Raw genomic sequence first — 24,125 nt, 5'->3', positions numbered from 1 at the left:
ACTCACTCGGTATACACACAACACACACACACACAGTGTGTGGAAACCAGCAGAAGCTCCTATGAATTTTCATATAAACAAAGAAGGATATTTCCCCATCCTTCTCTTTCTCGCTCCGTTCACATCCTTAGTATAACACTCCTATTCCTGAATGTCGGCAAAGGAGTAGGGAATATCATTTACACAGGGGGAATATATAATAAAAGTGTTGAAACACCTTTTTTAAAAAGTACAGGTAGTCCTCAATGCACAACTGAAACAGAGCCCCAACATTTTTGTTCCCAAGTAAAACATTTGTTGACAGTGAGTTTTGACCTGTTTTTTAATGACTTTTTGGTTGTTAAGTGAATTCCCCACGGTTGATACATGAGTAACACGATTGTTAAGAGAATTTGGTTGTTGCAAGAGTCATAAATGTGAAAAACAGCCGTCAGTCGTTTTACTAATATTTATATTAGAAACATAGAAGATTGACAGCAGAAAAAGACCTCCTGGTCCATCTAGTCTGCCCTTATACTATTTCCTGTATTTTATGTTAGGATGGGTCTATGTTTATCCCAGGCATGTTTAAATTCAGTTCCTGTGGATTTACCAACCACGTCTGCTGGAAGTTTGTTCCAAGCATCTCAGACTCTTTCAGTAAAATAATATTTTCTTACCTTACTTGAATATTAAATATTTAATATTCTCTGGCAATATTACACTGCTCACTAGAACATGCAAAACATTTGCCAGACCAATTCTCGAATACAGCTCACCTATCTGGAACCTGCACTGCATTTCGGACATTAATACAATCGAGGGCATCCAAAAATATTTCACAAGAAGAGTCCTCTACTTATCCACTCACCACCAGTCTTGAAATTTTGGGCTAAGACAGCTTAGAACTACGTCGCCTTCAAACCGATCTAAATGTAGTTCATAAAATCATGTGTCATAATGTCTTACCTGTCAATGACTACTTCAGCTTCAACCACAACAATACATGAGCACAATCAATTCAAACATAATGTAAACTCCTGCAAACTTGACTGCAGAAAATACGACTTCAGCAACAGAGGGATCAACGCCTGGAATGCCCTACCTGACTCTGTGGTTTCTTTCCCAAACCCCCAAAACTTTAACCTTAGACTGTCTACAGTCGATCTCTCCCTGTTTCTAAGAGGTGTGAAAGGGGCGTTCAAAGTTATGACGGTGCTGAAAAAAGTGAGTTACGACTGGAGGGGGGGGTGTTACAGTTACAATTTTTGCAGCCTGCCCATGATCTTGTGATCAAAATTCAGACACTTGGCAACTGACCATTGCGGTGTGATTCCTTTTTGCAACCTACTAACAATGGGGAGGAAGTCCAATTCACTTAATAACCCTAGAGGTATAACAAGCAGGAAGAGGGAGATTGTAATCCCCTTATATAGAGCGCTGGTGAGACCACATTTGGAATACTGTGTTCAGTTCTGGAGACCTCACCTACAAAAAGATATTGACAAAATTGAATGGGTCCAAAGACGGGCTACAAGAATGGTGGAAGGTCTTAAGCATAAAACGTATCAGGAAAGACTTCATGAACTCAATCTGTATAGTCTGAAGGACAGAAGGAAAACAGGGGACATGATCGAAACATTTAAATATGTGAAAGGGTTAAATAAGGTTCAGGAGGGAAGTGTTTTTAATAGGAAAGTGAACACAAGAAAAGGGGACACAATCTGAAGTTAGTTGGGGGAAAGATCAAAAGCAACGTGAGAAAATATTATTTCACTGAAAGAGTAGTAGATCCTTGGAACAAATTTCCAGCAGACATGGTTGGTAAATCCACAGTAACTGAATTTAAACATGCCTGGGATAAACATATATCCATCCTAAGATAAAATACAGGAAATAGTATAAGGGTAGACTAGATGGACCATGAGGTCTTTTTCTGCCGTCAGTCTTCTATGTTTCTATGTTTCTATCACTAATTTCACGACTGCAGTAATTCACTCGACAACCATAGCGAGAAGCGTCGTGCCACGGGGCAAAACCTCACTCCAGCAAAGTCTCCCTTAGAAACTTTGGGATTCAATTGTGGGGTCATACGTCAAGGACAACCTGTCCTGGGAAGGTCCTGGGAGTTGAACGGCGATGTCAAACCGGATTCCCCGTTAAACCATCTGTTGCATTTGACGAAAGAAAGAATGAAGGAGAGGAAAAAACAAGAGGTGGAGATAATGGACCTCCTCTTCCACTCGCCTTTGCTTACCCGTCATTCAGTTCCTTCTTCTTCCCCCACACGCGAGGATTAGAAAGAAGATCGCAAGGGGGACTCGAGTTAGGACTTGTGGAAACAGGTACGCTGAAGAAATGAAGCCATCCGGCTCCAGAGAATCTCATAAAGTGATCTCAGGTCCACCTACAACACTCACTCTCTCTCTCTCTCTGTCTATCTGTCTGTTTCTTTTCTTTTCTTTCTTTCTTTCTTTCTTTCTTTCCCTATCTATCTATCTATCTATCTACCTATCCTCATCTATCTATCTATCTATCTATCTATCTATCTATCTATCTATCTATCTATCTATCTATCTATGTCTCGGTGTCTGTATCTCTATCCTTGTCTCCCTCTGCCTCTGTCTCTCTCTCTGTCTGTCTTTCTCTCTGTCTCTCTCAGCCTGTCTCTCTTTGTGTGTTTGTGTGTGTGTGTGTGTGTGTGTGTCTTTCTCTCTCTCTCTCTCTGTCTTTCCCTCTGTGTGTGTCTTTCTCTATCTCTCTATCTCTGTCTCTCCCCCTCTATTTCTCTCTGTGTCTCTGTCTTTGTCTCTCTCTCTCTGTCTGTCTTTCTCACTGTGTGTGTCTCGCTTTCTGTGTGTCTTTCTTTCTCTTTGTATGTCTGTGTCTCTGTCTCCCTGTGTCTCTGTCTTTCTCTCTCTCTGTCTCTCTCTCCCTCTGTGTTTCTCTTTGTCTCTGTCTTTCTCTATCTCTCTTTCTCTGTCTCTGTCCCTCTGTCTCTCTTTGTATGTCTCTCTCTCTGCGTGTGTCTCTCTCTGCCCTACTTAATTCACAGCATTGTTATGATGGGGGGGGAGGAATGGGAGGAGGGAGCACTCCGCACGCCACCTTGAGATAGTCATCTTCGGATCTCCGTCCAACAATCAGATAAAAACGCACAACAGGGGACCGTGGCTTAACAGACTCACTAACACACCTGGGCATTGTCTACACCCCGCAGAGCCGCTTCTGAGAAAGATTGTGTGCCATCGACTGTTGTTTCAAGAAAGGGGGGTTGTGGATGGGGAACAATTTATACCTCCGGGGAAGCATGGAAAGGTGGAAGGGATGGCCGTGATCGTAATGAGCACATTTGGCAGCGATAGGGGACAAATTGCTCAAAAAAGCCAACACGGCTCTAGGCTGCATTAACAAAGGGATAGAATCACAATTACTGGAAGTGTTAATACCACTTTCTAAGGCTTTGGCAAGGCCACACTTGGAATACGGCATTCAGTTTCGGTCAGCCCGATGCAAAAAGGATGTTGGGACTCTAGAACTGTGATGGTGAACCTATGGCATACATGGCACAGGTGGCACATGGAGCCACATCAGAGGGCACATGAGACTTTGCCCTGTTTCAGGTCCATGCATGCGCTGACCAGCTGGTTTTCAGCATTGGGAAAAGGCCGTTTCGTCCTCTGGATGCTTCAGGGAAGTTTCCTCGAAGCCCCAGAGGTGAAAACATCCCCCAACAGACAATGTGAGAAGCAACGTGAGAAAAGATGATTTGACTGAAAGAGTAGTAGATGCTTGGAGTAAACATAAGAACATAAGCTGAGCCATGCTGAATCAGGCCAAAGCCCATCGAGTCCAGCATTCTGTGTCATACAGTGGGCCCCCAATTGTCCATGCGGATCTTGAGCAGAAAGAGAAGGCAAGACCCTCCCTTTCCCTTGACCCCCAACAAACAGGACCCAAGGGAACCCTGCTTGCCTCAATCAACATAGAGGCGGCACATGGACATCCATTTCAATAACCACCGATACACTTGGCATCCATGAATCTGTCTAATCCTGCCTTGAAACTATCCAGGCTGACAGCTGTCACGACCTCTTCTGGAAGGGAATTCCATCAACCAAGGACCCTCTGGGTGAAGAAATATCTCCCATTATTTGTCCTCACTTTCTTACCCATGAGCTTTAGGGAGGGCCCCCTCGTCCTAGTATTGTGTGATAGAGAAAATAAATTTTCTCTATCCACCTTTTCTATCCCATGCGTGATTTTATACACTTTGATCAAGTCATCCCTTAAACTTCCAGCAGACATGGTTGGTAAATCCACAGTCACTGAATTGAAACATGCCTGGGATAAACATATATCCATCCTAAGATAAAACACAGGAAATAGTACAAGGGCAGACTAGATGGACCATGAGGTCTTTTTCTGCCATCAATCTTGTTTCTGTGTTTCTATTTACTTATCTTTAATATTTGATAATTGTATTTATTAGATTATTAGATTTGTATGCCGCCCCTCTCCGTAGACTCCGTAGACATAAATTATAAATTGTCCATAGATGATTTCTATTCAGTAGTCGATCTGATTGAGTGAAATTCTCAAATTAATCATTTTAGGTTGCTTCTCTCCTTGTTTAGTTTCCACCCATTGCTTCTTGTTCTACCCTCAGGTGCTTTGGAGGATAGTGTGACTCCGTCTTCTATGGGGCAACCCCTGAGATATTAGAAAACTGCTCTCATGCCTCCCCTGGTCCTTCTTTTCATTTTCCCACGTCCCCAGAACAAAAGAACAAAAGCACTCCTTTTTGTGGAGCAAAGCCAATCAAAAGGGTATAAAGCAATAGAAACCAGAGGGTTCGTCAATGGAAAAAAGGACTTGCCCATAAAGACCATCCTGGTGGTTTTTACACGTTATCTGATCAAGCCAAGAACAGAACGGCCGTACTTTCACCTGGGCCAGGTGAAACAGCCCTGTTCCACTTATTGAGGAAGGAGGGCTACGGATTTTCAGAAATCCAATATTTAAGGCAGCGCTAGATTTTGGCGATAAGGAGTGGGCGCGTCAAAAGACAAAGGGTTTTTTCCCCCTTTTTTTTCATACCAAAAGAGCTGAGCTTTAAAATCCGTTCCCTTTCAACTTCACAGGGGAGGTCACCTTTGGAGAAGGTGCAGGAAAGCCCCCATCGTTAATTTAATTGCTCCCAGGAGGCCGAAAACGGGGGGGGGGGGGACGTGGGAAGCAAAATCCAAAGAGGTATTAGCAAACTGAAATCTCTTAGGAAACAGAATAGGAGAGATTATCATGTGGATTCTTTTGGGATGGTAGTAATTCCCCATATCTATCTAGCCACCTCTCTCCCTCTCTCTATCCCTCTTTCTCTCTCTTTCTCTCCCTCTTTCTCTTTCTTTCTTTCTTTCTCTCTCTCTCACTCTCTCTCTCTCTCTTTGTCTCTCTCTGTCCCTCTCTCTTTCTCTCTTTCTCTCTCTCTCTCCCTCTTTCTCTTTCTATCTCTCTCTCTCCCTCCCTCCCTCCCCCTCTCTCTCTCCCTCCATCCCCCCTCTCCCCATCTCTCTTTCTCTCTTTCTCTCTCTCTTTGTCTCTCCCTCTCCCTCTCTCTCTCTCCATCTCTCTTTCTGTCCCTCTCTCTCCCTCCCTCTCTCTTTCTCTCCCTCCCTCCCTCCTTCCCTCTTTCTCTTTCTTTCTCTCTCTCTTTCTTTCCCTCTCTCTCTCTCTTTCTCTCTCTGTCTGTCTCTCTCTCCCTCCCTCTCTCTTTCTTTCTCTCTCTCTCTTTCTTTCTCTCCCTCTCTCTCCCTCTGTCTCTCCCTTTCTCTCTTTCGGTCTCCATCTCTTTCTCTCTCTTTCTCTCTCTCAAGGAAGCTTTTCAACATCTCTTTCTATTGTGTTTTTTCTCTTCTGCAACCTAACAGTGTGCATCAAATCACGGGGAAAAGAAATGGCCTTAGGCATACAGATAAGTATGCTTTTTAGAGGATTAGAAATGGTCTACTTCCTCCAGTTTGTTTACATACCTTCCTACTAGTAGTCAAGAACTGACCTAAGGACTCCCTATGTAGCTGAACTCTGGAAAATGCAATTTATTACAATGGTCAGCAATGGTGGTGTGCCTATGGACAACAAGCTAAAGAAACATGGTCGGCTTCATTTACCTGCCCCATAATCCCTTGCAGGGTGGAGTCTGTGCAACGGAATGGAGCTAGCTGAGTATCAAGGTTGTAGGTAGCATCCAAAGTAAATCAGAGGCCAAGTTAAAGTGCTCCTCAAAGTTCCAATTTATTCCCCACCCAGTTGAAAGTTCACATCCCTTATTGTCCCCCACCCACAAACTGGTCAGGTTGCCCACTCAGGTTGTGCCAGCGTGGCAAGTCCTCCTTCCACTTCCGCCCAGGTGGGTGGGCATAGGTTGGCCTTGAACCAGACCTTTTAAATGTATTATTGTTATTTTAGATTCTAACTATTAGATTTGTTATTATATATTGTTTTTATCATTGCTGTAAGCTGCCCTGAGTCTACGGAGAGGGGCGGCATACAAATCTAATAAATAATAATAATAATAATAATAATAATAATAATAATAATAACCCCTCGAAAGAATGCTTTGTGGCTGCATCTGCTCCCTCCTGAAAATCCCCCCTCCCAAGTTCCCACAAACATCACCAACTTCTGCACCGGTTTGACACACAGTGTTTCAATGGCCAGATGCCCTTCCCTGTCGCCAATACGGAGTTATATTCAGCAGATACAGGGGGGGTGGACCAAAAAATGGAAACACTTTGCAGCTCTTCCGTGGAATCCAGATTTGTGAAGCTCCCTTCGAACAGTTTTTGTGAAAACTAGGTTCTCTACATGTCTGTTGAGCTCTGCAGTGATTTTAAGAGCTGCGGTCTTGCGATCTGCTCTAACAATTCGCTTTACAGTCTGACGGTCTCTCTCAGACAACTTCGACTTTCAACTAGACCTGTGCTTGGCTGAGGACGTTTTCCCTTCTCTTTCAAAAGCAGTCATGACTTTTGAGACATGACCTCTTGGAACGGCAAACATTCGGGCACTTTCTGTTACACGAGCGCCTGCCATTCAAACACCAACAATTTGGCCTCTTTGAAAGTCTGAGAGGTCTGCCATTTCTAGAAGGTTATAACCCATTTCCTTACAATTCTGTTTAAAAAAGTTAGTTTAAAAAAACATATCAAATAACAGAATTTTTAAAACCCCATTAAAATATGTCAATTTTTGATTGATTTGAACATGTTCAAACATCATGATGCCAAAAAGTCAAGTGTTTCCATTTCTTTGTCCACCCTCTGTATATATCCTCCTTGTGTCCAGAGAGAGAAATATCTGCCTCTACCAAGGATCCAACTAACAAGTCTCCTGATTGTGAGGCTAAAGCTTCCACATCTAGAGCCACTCAGGCTAAAACAATAACAATACAAATGGAATTTCATCAGCTGTAAGCAGAGAGGTCATTTTTTCAATACGTATTTATTTATTCATCTCTGAGGGCTCGGGGTGGCTTACAAGATATTTATTTATTTATTTATTAAATTTGTATGCCGCCCCTCTCTGCAGACTCGGGGCAGCTCACAACAGCAGCAGAAAACAATATATAATACAAATTCAATTATTAGAAAACTAAAAAAAACCATGCACACAACATACCATACATAAACAGTATAGGCCTGGGGAAGTTATCTCAGTTCCCCCATGCCTGACGGCAGAGGTGGGTTTTAAGGAGTTTATGAAAGGCAAGGAGGGTGGGGGCAGTTCTAATCTCAGGGGGGAGCTGGTTCCAGAGGGTCGGGGCCGCCACAGAGGAGGCTCTTCCCCTGGGAGCCGCCAAACGACATTGTTTAGTCGACGGGACCCGGAGATATCAAAACAATACACAATATAAATTATATTCTATTCTATTCTCCAGACTCCAGGTCCTGCTGTCCGACTCTGCTACCAACTTCGCAGGCCACTGATGGACCACAACATCAATTGACTTTTTTCCCCTTCTCCCTGCTCTCAGAGCCAAAAATCCAACTTCCAAAGCTTCATAGGAGCCTGGCAAGACACAGATCACCTACCGTGAAGCTGTTGTTGACGTTTTTGGTGCTCGATTCAGCCACACTGGCATCCGACAGGTCAACCTCATCGAATATTAAGGACTGTGGAAAGAAAAGGGGGAAAAAGAGGTGCAAGTTCATTCCAACCAACCAACCAACCAACCAACCAAGAACATCATGTTCATTTTATCATGCTTTCCTTAATGGGAAAAAAATCATGGTGCCTAAATCGATAAGTTGAACCCATCAAGAAATCTAGAAACTGTTAGGCTGAATTATGTAAAACATGAAGCTCTTTTTCTAAAAGGGAAGGAGAAGGAGAAGGAGAAGGAGAAGGAGAAGGAGAAGAAGAAGAAGAAGAAGAAGAAGAAGAAGAAGAAGAAGAAGAAGAAGAAGAAGAAGAAGAAGAAGAAGAAGAAGAAAAGTTCAGATGTTGAAGCTTTGCCTCTCCACCTCATTATCCTTATATACGAGGCAGATAATGTGATTGTAGTCTAAGCCTACTTTAGATTTAACCAGAACCGGTGTGCAATTTTGTCTATTGTCTAACTTTACTTTCCCTTTCCAACATCAACAGATTTTCTCACTGTGACCAGAGAGAGAAATATCTGCCTCTACCTAGGATCAAACTCACAGCCTCTGCACCAATCTGTATTACTCAAAATCTACACTTATTAATAAATAGGTTGATATATGCAGCAGGTTCCCCCATGACTTAAAGCATTTCATATAACACAGAGTAACTGCGTAATTTATAAAATAAGAGGATAACTTAGGGATTTAAAAACAAAGAGATAAGAATTTGCCCTCCAAACTATTGGATGGAAATTTGAACATAGATCCATTTCCTCTGCAGATGGATTTTCCTTTAATAAGCTGTCAGGATCTCTCTAGAGCACCAGGTATAAAGATAATATTTGGAGGGATTTAAAGAATTTCCTTAAATTCCTTTCTAGCAGGAATTGGAAAGAACTAGTTTTCCATCCATATCTTGCATTGTTGCCCTGATTCTTGGCAAAGCAAAAATCTTTCTGGGTAAAAATAACACAGTGATCTTAATTTAATTTATCAAATTTATAAACCGCCCAACTCCTTCCAGACTCCTGGAGGCATACAACAGATAAAAACAATATTAAAAACATTAAAAATATTTTTAAAAATTAAAATTAAAATTAAAAAAAACCCAGTTAAAACTCCTAAAATAAAAGCATTCATTTCTTCTTCTCAGTATACTTACTGTTTCTAGATCTCTTTTAGATCATGCCAGTTTTAACCCAAGATTGATTGATTGATTGATTGATTGATTCAAATTTGTATGCCGCCCATTCCCTAGGGACCTGGGGTGGATCAGTTTGAAATGAACACTAACAATGTCGATTCAACCGGCATTCGCGAACTAGTCTATCTAATAAATTTTTCACAAAATCCAAAGCCTCAAAGGTACAATCTTTCCTTCTTTTGAGTGTTAGAAAAGTTATGCTATAAGTAGAAAGGAATAGTCACCAGGAAAGAAAAAACACACAGCCCCATATTTTTAAAAGCCTCAAAGATACAATTGTTATACCGGGCAAAGCATGTTCCTTAATAAATGAATAATACATTTTTACCTTGGAATTCTTGGCATAGTAAAGCGTTCTGCCTCGGAGTTTAAAGTAGCGTCTTTTCCATCGTTGAAAAGAGCTGGTTTGTTTCAAGAGGAGACCTTCCCTTATGCTGGTCTTTAAAAAAAGGAAAAAAAAGAGAAGAATATATTAAAATTCTACACATGCCAAAAATGGTTATATATACCATATAATTATTTTTCTGTCTCTTCGGTTCTCCGCAGATAATATTCTGAAGCTGTGGCTTAATAACGCAGTTAATTATAGCTGTTATAAGCAATCTAGCAATTTGAACTATTTTTAATCTGGCTTCGTTTTTTCTGCTGTTTTATTAGTCTTATGTGGGTTTCAGGTTACTGGAACGGGAAAGGGGAGGGTGGGCATTTATGTTGCCTACCAAATCCCAAAGGGAAGGTTGATTTTTTTTTTTAAAGGAGAAAATAAATGTTGTATATCCTGCAAAAAAAATTATTTAAAGGGAAGAGGAAGGCAAAGGAGGGAGGGAGAAGGGGGGAAGAGGAGGAAGGAGAGGGGATGGAGGAAGGAAATTAAGGAGAAGGAGAGGAGGTGGGAGGAAGGGAAGAAGGAAAGAAAGAAAGAAAAAGAAAGAAAGAAGGAGAAGAGAAGGGAAAGTGTAGGACTGAAGAAAAGAAGAGAAGAGAAGGTATAGGACTGGAGAACAGAAGAAGGGAAGAGAAGGGAAGAGAAGGTATAGGACTAAAGAAGAGAAATGAAGAGAAGAGAAGAGAGAGGAGAGAGAGAAGAGAGAGAAGAGAGAGAAGAGAGAGAAGAGAGAGAAGAGAGAGAAGAGAAAAGAAGTGAAGTGAAGAGAAGAAAAGAGAATAAAAGAAAATTGAGAAGAGAAGAGAAAAGAAGTGAAGAGAAGAGAAGAGAAGAAAAGAAAATTGAGAAGAAAAGAAAAGAAAATTGAGAAGAGAAGAGAAAGAAGAGAAGAGAAGAGAAGAGAGAGAAGAGGAGAAGAGAAAAGAAGTGAAATGAAGAGAAGAAAAGAGAAGAGAAGAGAATAAAAGAAAATTGAGAAGAGAAGAGAAAAGAAGTGAAGAGAAGAGAAGAGAAGAAAAGAAAATTGAGAAGAAAAGAAAAGAAAATTGAGAAGAGAAGAGAAGAGAGAGAAGAGGAGAAGAGAAAAGAAGTGAAATGAAGAGAAGAAAAGAGAAGAGAAGAAAAGAAAATTGAGAAGAGAAGAGAAGAGAAAATTTGCCATGGTACAAAATGTTTTCCAAAACTGAGCATCATATTTGTAAAAGAATAGAAGCCACAGCCTATTCCCACAAGATGGCAGTACCGATTAATAAACAAAGTTGAAGTTACTTACAAGTTACACCCACTTCCCATTTTCGGTTGTTTTGCCCATCTAAACACATGTAACCAATCCCTAGGTTGCCAATCAAGAAAATGCAGCCCTATTATTTTATTTTCACATAGAGTTGTGTAACGTTATCCATTTACTCAGGCTCAGGGTTGCAAACTCCGTAACGTATTCCTCTATTGTCCTTTTGGAACAAAAAGAATAAGGAGAAAGGGACTATTTTATAAAACTGCCTGCGTAAAAGAGTCTTTCCCTGGAAATACTGGACAAATTCCGGGTGAGAACTTGGACTAATAAACAAGAGAAACTTTTTTTTTTTCCTGTCAACGTTAAAACTTTCACAGAAGGAACCAAGTTTCATATGTTCACTTGCAAAAAAAAAAGAAGAACCCAAAGTTCCAGAAAAATACCCAAATATGGATATTTGTAGGAGTGTTTCCTTTCCAGTGATGTAAGATGTACACATCCAGTATAAACTATTTATTTTTAAAAAGTCATTCTTTGTCCCGGCATTTAAATGAAGCGTTTCAAATTAAGTTTAATCCATATAAAACAAAAAGACCAGATCGCTAATTCTCAAGAACAAGACCGAGTTTGGGTTTAATTTAATGTTTCTTTTCGGCCTTAGCTCTTTCTTGGCACGAGGACAAGAACTATGCAAAATGTTTTGCTTCTCTTAGAGTTTTGAGCTGCTGCCTTTTCATTAAGTCATAAATAATTGCCACTGCAATATTCTCCTTCTGTGTTTTTTCTACCTATTAATCTACCCTGACGTTGTCAAATTATGGATGGAATTCCAAGCATGCAGGAATTAAAATATAGCTTGGGGTTGAAATGTCTTGCCGACATTTTATCACCTGACTAGGTAACGTCATCAGTACTAGAAGGGAGCAGGGTTTGTGAATGGAGGAGAAGGGGAACAGGAGGGGGAGGACGAGGAAGAAGAAGAGGAGTGGGAGGAGGAGAAGGAAGAAGAGGAGGATGAAGAAGAAGAGGAGGGAGAGGAAGAGGAGGAAGGGGAAGAAGAAGAGGAGGAGGGAGAGGAAGAGGAGGAGGAGGAGGAACAAGAAGAAGAGGAGGGAGAGGAGGAAGGGGAAGAAGAAGAGGAGGAGGGAGAGGAAGAGGGGGAGGAGGAGGAACAAGAAGAAGAGGAGAGAGAGGAGGAAAAGAAGGAAAAAGAGGAGGAAGAGGAGGAGGAAGAGGAAGAAGAGAAGGGGGAGGAGGAAGAGAAGGAAGAAGAAGAGGAGGAGGAGGAAGAAGTGGAGGAGGAAGAAGAGAAGGGGAAGGAGGAAGAGGAAGAAGAAGTGGAGGAGGAGGAAGAGGAGGAGGAGGAGGAAGAAGAAGAAGTAGAGGAGGAGGAAGAGAAGGAAGAAGAAAAGGAGGAGGAGGAGGAAGAAGTGGAGGAGGAGGAAGAGGAAGAAGAAGCGGAGGAGGAGGAAGAGAAGGAAGAAGAGAAGGGGAAGGAGGAAGAGAAGGAAGAAGAGGAGGAGGAGGAGGAAGAAGAAGTGGAGGAGGAGGAAGAGAAGGAAGAAGAGAAAGGGAAGGAGGAAGAGGAAGAATAAGTGGAGGAGGAGGAAGAGAAGGAAGAAGAGGAAGAGGAGGAGGAAGAAGAAGAGGAGGAGGAAGAAGAGGAAGAAGTAGAGGAGGGGAGGAGGAAGAGAAGAAAGAAGAGGGGAGGAGGAAGAAGTGGAGGAGGAGGAGGACGCAGAGGAAGAAGAAGAGGAAGAAGAAGAGGAGGAGGACTGTGGTTGTCCTTGGTGTAGAAACTCCTGCTTGAGCAGCCGGTTGGACTAGAGGACCTACAAGGTCCCTTCCAACTCTAATAATAAATCTAAAAAAAAATCTAAATTTCTCTGAGCTTGGTTGTTTTCATGCAGTACCGTAATAAACGATGAGAGATTGACAAGGATAATGGCCAGGTAGGTCATTCAACAGTTTTGTTAGCTGCGAGATTGCATTCGACTGCAATCTAAGAGAAGCACAAACCGCACAAGTGAGTTATTTTAATAAAGCTGATTTAACATTAGTGATCTTTTGTTTAGTAACAAGTAAATGTAATTGCTTCCTTTATTTGTGTGAGCTTTCCTTTAAAATCAGGTGAAGGAAGGCGGATTGAATAACTTCGCCAACCACGGTGATTGGATTGTGTTGCAAGCTGTTGATCAATTGGTATAAGTATTTAGCACTGATGACGTTATCTAGTTTGGTAATGAAAGGTTTGCAAGAAAAGAAACTCAGCTCAGAGAGCACCAAGGAACAATGTCCACTTGTCCAGAACACAATGGACGCAAACAAAACACTTGGCTTTCCAAATGTATCTCCAGGACCACCTGTTGCCGCACGAATCCCAGCGACCGATTAGGTCCCACAGAGTTGGCCTTCTCTGGGTCCCGTCGACAAAACAATGCCGTCTGGCGGGACCCAGGGGAAGAGCCTTCTCTGTGGCGGCCCCGGTCCTCTGGAATCAGCTCCCCCCAGAGATTAGGACTGCCCCCACCCTCCTTGCCTTTCGCAAACTTTTGAAAACTCATCTATGTTGCCAGGCATGGAGGAATTGATATATCCTTAGCTGCCTTTGATTTTTATGGATGGTGTGTTTGGGCTGCTTTTAACTAGGGGTTTTTAAAGACTGTTTTAACATTGGATTTGTATATGATGTTTTATTGTTGTGAGACGCTCCGAGTCCTCAGAGAGGGGCGGCATACAAATCTAATAAATTATTATTACTGTATTATTATTTGTTTCAGGCCTCACAAATGAATGCTGCCAATCTGCCTTCCATTGAGGACCTGTATACTGCATGAGTCAAAAAGAGGGCGGGGAAAATATTTACTGACCCCTCACATCCTGGACACAAACTGTTTCAATTCCTACCCTCAAAACGTCGCTACAGAGCCCTGCACACCAAGACAACTAGACACAAGAACAGTTTTTTTCCGAACGCCATCACTCTGCTAAACAAATAATTCCCTCAACACTGTCAGACTTTCTACTAAATCTGCACTTCTGTTCTACTAGTTTTTCTCATCATTCCTTTCACCCATTTCCTCCCATGTTGACTGTATGACTGTAACTTGTTGCTTATATCCTAAGATTTTTATTAATAATGCTTCCTCATTGCTTATTTGACCCCTGTGACAATCATTAAGTGTCGTACCACATGATTCTTGACAAATGTATATTTTATTTTATGTACGCTGAGAGCTACCTTTGAAAAGTGTTCGGAAACTTCAGATCGTGCAGAATGCAGCTGCGAGAGCAATCATGGGCTTTCCCAAATATGCCCATGTTACACCAACACTCCGCAGTCTGCATTGGTTGCCGATCAGTTTCCGGTCACAATTCAAAGTGTTGGTTATGACCTATAAAGCCCTTCATGGCACCGGACCAGATTTCCTCAGGGACCTCCTTCTGCCGCACGAATCCCAGCGACCAGTTAGGTCCCACAGAGTTGGCCTTCTCCAAGTCCCGTCAACTAAACAATGTCGCTTGGCGGGGCCCAGGGGAAGAGCCTTCTCTGTGGCGGCCCCGGCCCTCTGGAACCAACTCCCCCCAGAGATTAGAATTGCCCCCACCCTCCTTGCCTTACTTAAAACCCACCTCTGCCGCCAGGCATGGGGGAATTGAGATCCTCTTTCCCCCTAGGCCTTTACAATTCTATGCATGGTATGTATATATGTATGTCTGGTTTTTATATTAATGGGTTTTTAATCGTTTTTAGTATTGGATTATTATTATATGCTGTTTTATTATTGCTGTTAGCCGCCCCGAGTCTCTGGAGAGGGGCGGCATACAAATCCAATAAATAAATAAATATGCACCAAGACAAATTCCTTGTGTGTCCAATCACACTTGGCCAATAAAATTCTATTCTATTCTATTCTATTCAAATAGCCACAACAGGTGTGACAACATTCAAAATGACATTCCGTCCATCGTGTTTCAATCAAAGCCCTTGTCCCTTTCTGATCTGCACTGCAAACGCAACATTAAACAAGGCTAGACAGTTGATGCAAAAAACAGAATTTACTTTTTCGGACAACTCCAGATGCCTCTAAGTGAAAGTAAGCAGCCTAAAACCACAATAGAATAAATCAGCAGACTTTTATCAGATTTCTTAAAAGCTACTGCAAGAAGGTCATTATACTGTCTATTCCCTGAAGGACCCATTACGTATTTTAGCTTATTACCCATCTGGATTTCATTTTTATTTTTTTTACAGATCAGATGCTTTTTGTTGCAACATTGAATTGAAGAAACGAAAGTCACGAGTGCATGAAATGGAACCATTATTTTTTTTTAAATGCAGTATGTCGTTTGGAAAAGTTGATAGATCTGCATGGAGAAAGCCTCTTTAATTCCTAGAATAGAAACCAAACTATTTCTCAAAGGGCTTATTTTAGAACGTAACAATGCAAGTTCAAATAAAAGCAGAATTGCGTAATTTTTTTTTTCAGACGGCCCCAGAATGAGATCAAGTCATTTCATACAGGGGAAGGGCGGGGGGAATCCAAAGTCACGATTTTGTTCAGCTCAGTGAAATATTTGCTGTGTTTGAAACTCAGGGCTGTTCATATCTTTAAAAAATTGTTTCAGTCTTGGTGAAAATAAATGAGCCTGCACCCTATCTGTGATTTCAGGTGCTAAACAGGTGACTTAAAATTGAGTTCAGGAGAGAAACTATTAGTAATTCTCCTACAATCAGAATAGTGCTGTAAAAATAAATGCTTTAATGTGGGTCAGAAGCAATTACCGTATTTTTCAGAGTATAAGATGCACTGGAGTATAAGACTAAGCACCTTAGTTTTGGGGGGAAAGAATCTGCTTGCCAGGTATTCATCTGGCTATCCCCTGGTTAGGGATTTAAAAAATCTTTATTTGAATAGAGTAACCATGAAAGAGCTTGCAAGCCAGTAATAATTGGGAGCATCGTTAGCACTTGGTTAGGGCTGGAAAGAAACTTATTCGGAGCAAGTAAGAGCAATGAGAAAAGCCCTGGAAAGTCTTAGGGCTTGGAAAACATTCTTTGCAGAGAAAAACAATGAAAGAGCTTGCAAGCCGGTAAGAGCTGGGAACATCGTTGGCACCTGGTTAGGACTGGAAAGAAACATTAAGAGCAATGTGGTGGGTGGACAGAGGGACAGACAGATTAGATTAGATTAGGTTAGGTTAGATGGGTGGATAGATCAGATCAGGATAGATAGATAGATAGATAGATAGATAGATAGATAGATAGATAGATAGATAGATAGATAGATAGATAGATGTAGAGATGATACATAGGTAGGGAGAGAGAGAGAGAGATGTAGAGATGATACGTAGGTAGGTAGGTAGGTAGATACATAGATACATAGATACATAGATGTAGAGATGATATGTAGGTAGGGAGAGAGAGAGAGATGTAGAGATGATAGGTAGGTAGGTAGGTAGGTAGGTAGATAGATAGATAGATAGATAGATAGATAGATAGATAGATAGATAGATAGATAGATAGATACGATAGATACTGTAGATACTGTAGATACTGTAGATAGAGATGGATGGAGAGAGAGAGAGAGAGATGTAGAGATGATACGTAGATAGATAGAAAGATAGATAGATAGATAGATAGATAGATAGATAGATAGATAGATAGATAGATAGATACTGTAGATACTGTAGATACTGTAGATAGAGATGGATGGATGGAGAGAGAGAGAGAGAGAGAGAGATGATACGTAGGTAGGGAGAGAGAGAGAGAGAGATGTAGAGATGATACATAGGTAGGTAGGTAGGTAGGTAGGTAGGTAGATAGATAGATAGATAGATAGATAGATAGATAGATAGATAGATAGATAGATAGATAGATAGATAGAACTTAAATGCCACCCAATTCAAAATAGACTCTGAATAGACAGCCAGAAATAAAGGCTGCCCACTATCCCCCCAGGAACACAAAGTTAAAATGTGGAATTGTGCAAGAGGGGAGGTGTTGTAACAAAACCAGAAGTTTAGAAATGCCACAGGCAATTTCAAAACCTGAAACTAACACGAGGTCAGCAATGCAATGGTTCCACATTTAGAATATTTCTCGATGGTGCTTCAATTTTAACAAGCATCTCAGGCTGTCAGCATCCAAATTAACGTCTGAGAAATAAATCAGAGCCCAACCCTTGGGTCTTCTTCCAAGTTCCAATTTATGGACAGAGCCACGAATTGGATATTAACTTTTCCTACAGTTTTCCTTCGAGGTTAAGATTCATCCCTTGTCCCCAACATCCACAAGTTCATCACATGGACCACTCCAGTTCCCTCAACGTCCACCATCCTCCCCCGTACTTCCAGCTGGTGCTGAACAAAGGATGACCTTGAATCTCCTGGAAAGAATGTGTTGTGGCGAGTATTTTTCCTTCTCATGCAACCATCCCTCCCCAATTCCCACAGTACTGTTCTACTTGTGGCAGGCCAAAGTCTCCAACTCAAAACGAGGGCTTTGGTCTCACCCAGGAATCAGGAACCAAGAAACGCAAGGCGCAAACTCTTGAGAATGAATTAAGAAGTTTGCACAATTTGGCAAAGCGGAAACCGAAACTTGTGGAGTTCCCTGGACTGTTTATTTCCTCTCCCAAACCACGCTGCTCAAACTAACATGACTTACGTCACCTATAGTAGTTTGAGAGGAAGTTCAGGGTTCAACTTCCCCCTTGGCAAAGTCCGGTAAAGTAGCCTGAGCTAAACACCGTTTCAGACAAAGGTCATCTCGTCTCTTTTTGAAAGCCTCCAGTGAAGGGGTCAGTGATTTCTGACAGTCTCCAAATGGTGAAGAGTGCGGTCAGACGGTAGGGAAAGCAAGGAGAATGCTTGGCTGCATAGCTAGAGGTATAACAAGCAGGAAGAGGGAGATTGTGATCCCGCTACATAGAGCACATTTGGAATAATGCTGTGTTCAGTTCACCTACAAAAAGATATTGACAAAATTGAACGGGTCCAAAGACGGGCTACAAAAATGGTGGAAGGTCTTAAGCATAAAACGTATCAGGAAAGACTTCATGAACTCAATCTGTATAGTCTGGAGGACAGAAGGAAAAGGGGGGACATGATCGAAACATTTAAATATGTTAAAGGGTTCAATAAGGTTCCAAAGGGAAGTGTTTTTAATAGGAAAGTGAACCCAAGAACAAGGGGGGCACAATCTGAGGTTAGTTGGGGGAAAGAACAGAAGCAACGTGAGAAAATATAGGTCCGGCATCACGGGTCTGGGATATATAGGCATCTATAAGCATCTCTTTCTGAATACCTGGCTAAATATTATTTAATAAGTGCCCACGGAGTGATATAAAGCACGCTGAGATGTTTTGAAACACGTTCAAACGGACATTTAAACTGTGTACACTTCTGGTCACTGCACCTCAAGAAGGATAGAATGGAACTGGAAAAGGTGCAAAAAAGGGCAACAAGAAGGATCAAGGAAATGGAGCCCCTCCCTTATGATACCAGGTTGCAAGGCCTTGGTCTCTTAAGCCTTGAAAGACGACATTGAAGGGGGGACTTGATCGAAGTGTATAAAATCATGCATGGGATAGAAAAGGCGGATAGAGAAAAAATATTTTCCCTATCACACAATACTAGGACGAGGGGACCCTCCCTAAAGCTCATAGGCAAGAAAGTGAGGACAAATCAAGGGAAATATTTCTTCCCCCAGAGGGTCCTTGGTTGATGGAATTCCCTTCCAGAAGAGGTCGTGACAGCTGTCAGCCTGGATAGCTTCAAGGCAGGATTAGACAGATTCATGGATGCCAAGTGTATCGGTGGTTATTGAAACGGATGTCCATGTGCCGCCTCTATGTTGGTTGAGACAGGCAGGATTCCCTTGGGTCCCATTTGTTGGGGATCAGGGGAAAGGGAGGGTCTTGCCTTCTCTTTCTGCTCCAGATCCCCATGGACAATTGGTGGGCTACTGTGGGACACAGAATGCTGGACTCGATGGGCTTTGGCCTGATTCAGCAGGGCTCTTCTTAGGTTCTTAGGTTTGTGAATCAAAGACGTAACTGTGGATGTCGTGGTGTGCTCACGAAGCTTCCTTCGACCAGGATTAGCGTTCTGGGTCGTGCCAAGACAAACATCCATCACAACAAGCGGACATGTTCGTGCTACCTTTTGGGGTTGATGTTTTACGTCAAGCTGAAACCGTACGATGTTACGAGACAATGTCTAAAATAAATACTTCAGGCCCAAGTGCCTGTGAAATGTTATGCGCTGACAAGCCGCGGTTGATGTTTGTTCTCTTAGAGAAGCTCGTTAATTTCAAAAACGCCCTCGAACAGCACCGGAGATCTTTTAAACAAAGCCGTAATGGGAAGGCGATGCTGTCTCTTTTGGGGAATAAATATATATATATATATACCCTGTTGTTTCTCATAACAAGGCTACAAACAATGCAATTATTATTATTTATTACAGTATTTATTTATTTTGACTTACATGCCGCCCAACTCCCGAAGAGCTCTGGGCGGCTCACAGCCAAATACAAATAAAAGGTAACAAAAAAAAAAACCCTCCTAAAAACAGTTTGAAACAATCTAAAAACAACAGTCAAGCAATTAAAACAGTTAAGAAAAACCAAGCACTCCAAGGTTGCAGCCAGTAGTGTCTATGGCACTATGGCATGACACAGTAGTGTCTATGGCACTACTGGTGTGTTCCCAAAGACCAGAGCCTCAACATCTTTTTTGCCTTGTGATGACCAAAATTGGATGCAGTATTCCAAGTGTGGCCTATAATAATAAGTGATGGGCTTTGACATTCTCGGCTAGAGGTAACAACAACAAATAACAACAACAGAGTTGAAAGGAACCTTGGAAGTCTTCTATTCCAACCCCCTGATTAGGCAGAAAACCCTACACAACTGAAGACAGATGGTTATCTTTGATTTAAAACATCCATTGTTGGGGCATTCACAACTTCTAGAGGCGAGCTGTTCCACTGATTAATTGTTCTAACTTTCAGGAATTTTTTCCTCGGTTCTAAGTTGCTTCTATCCTTGTTTAGTTTCCACCCATTGCTTCTTGTTCTACCCTCAGGTGTTTTGGAGAATAGCTTGACTCCCTCTTCTTTGTAGCAGCCCCTGAGATATTGAAAGACTGCTATCATGTCTCCCCTGGTCCTTCTTTCCATTAAACTAGCCATGCCCAGTTCCTGCAACTGTTCTTCATCTGTTTTAGCCTCCAGTCCCCTAATCCTCTTTGTTGCTCTACTCTGCACTTTTTCTAGAGTCTCCACATCTTTTTTTGCATCATGGAGACCAAAACCGGATGCAGTATTCCAAGTGTGGCCTATAATAATAAGTGATGGGCTTTGACATTCTCGGCTAGAGGTCATCCTCAACATACAACTGTTTCTTTAGTGACCATTCAAAGCTATAATACAGGCTAATTGCAGGTGGGGTGAGGAAAGGGGTAGAGTTTTGCTTTCTCTGCAGCTGGAATGACAATTCAACGAAAAGGCTTTCTTTCTTTCTTTCTTTCTTTCTTTCTTACTTTCTTTCTTTCTTACTTACTTACTTACTTACTTACTTACTTACTTACTTACTTACTTACTTACTTACTTACTTACTTACTTACTTACTTACTTGCTTGCTTGCTTACTTGCTTAATTGTATTTTTTATTTATTTATTCATTCATTCATTCATTCATTCATTTATTTATTTGACTTTTATGCTGCCCATTCCCAAAGGACTCAGGGCAGTTTACAACAATAAAATAAAAAGCAATACAAATAAATTACAGAGCAATAAAAAGAAGTTGAATATAATGTAAACCCCATATTAAAAGAAAGCCATTAATATAAAACAGTCATAATCCCATACATATATACCATTCTCGGGTCAATGAACTGTTTCCCCGTGATTTTCTGTACAACGAAAATTGTACCAAGTTAGAAGGGCTTCTTTTCAAATTAGATGAAGGGTGCCGGTTTAAAATACAGAGTAATGTAATCGAGTTAATCAAATCAGGGTAAAAAAACCCAGACATATACATTTGTCCAGGCCTCCACAATTAAACCTGTTCTTAATCTCATCATTGTCTAGACAGCTGCTCAATAAAAATCCTACAAAATTACCCTTTTCGGCTCCAAAGGATCTTTATTTATAATGCTTCATTTTAGATTGTCTATTACATATTTTGTTCTTACGTTTCTCTCACGTAGAATGTTGTATTTTAGTGAACCATCGATCTGGTACAGTGGTCCCTCTACTTAAGAACTTAATTCGTTCCATCATCAGGTTCTTAAGTAGAAAAATTTGTAAGAAGAAGCAATTTTTCCCATAGGAATCAATGTAAAAGCAAATAATGTGTGTGATTGGGGAAACCACAGGGAGGGTGGAGGCCCTGTTTCCTCCCAGGAGATTCCTAGAGAGGCCCATGGAGGCTTCTCCTTGCCTTTCCCGGCACTGTTTCCTCCCAGGAGATTCCTAGAGAGGCCCCAAAGAGGCTTCTCCCTGCCTTTCCTGACCCTGTTTCCTCCCAGGAGATTAATAAAGAGGTCCCATGGAGGCTTCTCCCCATCTTTTCCGGCCTTGTTTCCTCCCAGGAGATTCCTAGAGAGGCCCCATGGAGGCTTCTCCCTGCTTTTTCCAGCCCTGTTTCCTCCCAGGAGATTCCTAGAGAGGCCCCATGGAGGCTTCTCACCACCTGTTCCAGCCCTGTTTCCTCCCAGGAGATTCCTAGAGAGGCCCCAAGGAGGCTTCTCCCTGCCTTTTACAGTTAGTTTTGGAGGCTGTTTGTAAGTGGAAAATGGTTCTTGAATTAACACTCAGTTCTTATCTAGAAAATTTTGTAAGTAGAGGCCTTCGTAGGTAGAGGTACCACTGTACTTATTTCTAACTAAAATACTCTGTTGATAGAGATTTGATGGGGGGGGGAGGTTAAGGTAAAAACACACAGACAAAAATGTTTAGAAAAAAAATTGTTAAAAAAAAAATTAGAAAAAAAATTCACCGATATTTTTGTTTCCGCGCATGCACAAAAGCAAAAAAACCAGAGAAAATTGTTGAAATGTCGCTCGCACCAGCGTCTTCACATGAGATTTCACTTCCTGCCTGTGGATGCGCGTCGGAGAAATCACTAGAATAGAATTCCATAGAATTCCTCTTTCAGTCAGGCAATTAAATTTTTTTCTGCAAGACCGACTAAGTTTAGCCCAACTCGGATCCATCCCGCAGATAATCATGATGTTGATGGTTGTTGACAGTCCTCTCAACTCTACCGCTGAGGAGGTCAGACCATCCCAGGAGTTTCTGTCCTCATTTTATTACTGGAAGGCAAATTGCATAAAATCCAGAGCATCCCAAACGGGGTGAAAATGACTGGCTAACGATAAATATTCTCCTAGTTGTAGACTTCTCGGCAGCAATTTTAAGATACGGTTGGACGTAGCTAACTTACATAGAAACATAGAAGACTGACGGCAGAAAAAAACCTCCTGGTCCATCTAGTCTGCCCTTATACTATTTCCTGTATTTTATCTTACAATGGATATATGTTTATCCCAGGCAGGTTTAAATTCAGTGACTGTGGATTTACCAACCATGTCTGCTGGAAGTTTGTTCCAAGCATCTACTACTCTTTCAGTCAAATCATATTTTCTCGTGTTGCTTCTGATCTTTCCCCAACTCAACTCAGATTGTGCCCCCTTGTTGTTGTGTTCACTTTCCTATTAAAAACACGTCTCTCCTGAACCTTATTTAAACCTTTAACATATTTAAATGTTTTAATCATGTCCCCCCTTTCCCTTCTGTCCTCCAGACTATACAGGTTGAGTTGATGAAGTTTTTCCTGATAAGTTTTATGCATAAGACCTTCCACCATTTTTGTAGCCCGTCTTTGGACCTGTTCAGTTTTGTGTTTGTTCCAAGCATCTACGACTCTTTCAGTCAAATAATATTTCTTCACCTTGCTTCTGATCTTTTCGCCAACTAACCTCAAATTGTGCCCGCTTGTTCTTGTGTTCACTTTAAAAACACTTCCCTCCTGAACCTTATTTTACCCTTTAACATATTTAAATGTTTCTATCATGTCCCCCCTTTCCCTTCTGTCCTCCAGACTATACAGATTGAGTTCATGAAGTCTTTCCTGATAAGTTTTATGCTTAAGATCTTCCACCATTTTTGTAGCCCATCTTTGGACCCGTTCAATTTTATCCATCTCTTTTTGTAGGTGAGGTCTCCAGAACTGGACACAGTATTATTCCAAATGTGGTCTCAGCAGCGACTTCTGAGATGTTTCTCAAAATCTCCACCCAGGGTTTTACTGATGGTCTCCTGTCGACATCTTAAGCAGGTGTCCAATTGACAGGAAAGTCCTCATATGAGATTCCTGCCTTGAGTAAAGGGTTGGACTAGAAGGCCTCTGAGGTCCCTTCGACAGCCCTGGGATTCTGTATTCATTCGGTCATCTGACTCAGCGTGAGTTGGTCAGCTGTGGGGCTCGAACCCTGCCTTATCTTCTCTGACACACAATATGGGTAGATAAGTTTCTTCTCTTCATGTGACAAAGAAGTCAGATCAGAGTTGATTACCCTCAGCCAACAAGATGATGTTATCTTCTTGTTGTGCCCGTTGTAGTTTAATTCAATGTATTGGTGCTTTGTGTAATAGGTGGGGTTTGTGAGGGAGGGAGGAATAAAGGAAGGAAGGATTGAGATGGAAGGAAAGAATAGAATAGAATAGAACAGAACAGAAAATAGAACAGAACAGAACAAATTTTATTGGCCAAGTGGATACACAAAGAATTTGTCTTGGTACATATTCTGCCTGAGAGAGAAGGAAGGAAGGAAGGAAGGAAGGAAGGAAGGAAGGAAGGAAGGAAGGAAGGAAGGAAGGAGGGAGGGAGGGAGGGAGGGAAGGAAGGATTGAAGTGGATGGGTGGATGGATGCAGTCAAGTTTATAGCGGTTTACTTTGAGTTTGTATCTGCTGTGGTCTCATGTGTTGTTGTGGTTGAAGCTGAAGTAGTTGTGGACAGAAAAGACGTTGTAGCAGATTATTTTATGGGCTATGCTTAGGTCGTGTTTAAGGTGACGTAGTTCTAAGCTTTCTAAACCTAGGATTGTAAGTCTAGAGTATTCTGTTGTGAGTGGACAAGTAGAGGGCTCCTCTAGTAAAGTATC

The 24,125-nt window shown here is 41.6% G+C and overlaps 1 protein-coding gene across 2 annotated transcripts in view; it reads right to left on the bottom strand.

The window, feature by feature from the left end:
* Positions 1-24,125, bottom strand: part of DGKH (diacylglycerol kinase eta) — a 113,647-nt gene that overhangs the window by 59,207 nt on the left and 30,315 nt on the right. For both annotated transcript variants that reach the window (XM_070751385.1, XM_070751386.1), the window contains exons 2-3: positions 9,656-9,766; positions 8,070-8,150 (exon numbers count right to left, since the gene is read on the bottom strand). In XM_070751385.1, the coding sequence (XP_070607486.1) occupies positions 8,070-8,150; positions 9,656-9,766 (192 nt within the window). The remainder of the gene's footprint in view (positions 1-8,069; positions 8,151-9,655; positions 9,767-24,125) is intronic.

The sequence above is a fragment of the Erythrolamprus reginae genome, chromosome 4 (assembly GCF_031021105.1).
Source record: "Erythrolamprus reginae isolate rEryReg1 chromosome 4, rEryReg1.hap1, whole genome shotgun sequence".
Taxonomy (NCBI): Eukaryota; Metazoa; Chordata; class Lepidosauria; order Squamata; family Dipsadidae; genus Erythrolamprus; species Erythrolamprus reginae.
Note: the sequence above shows the minus strand (reverse complement) of the source record. Positions and strands in the feature narration are given on the sequence as shown.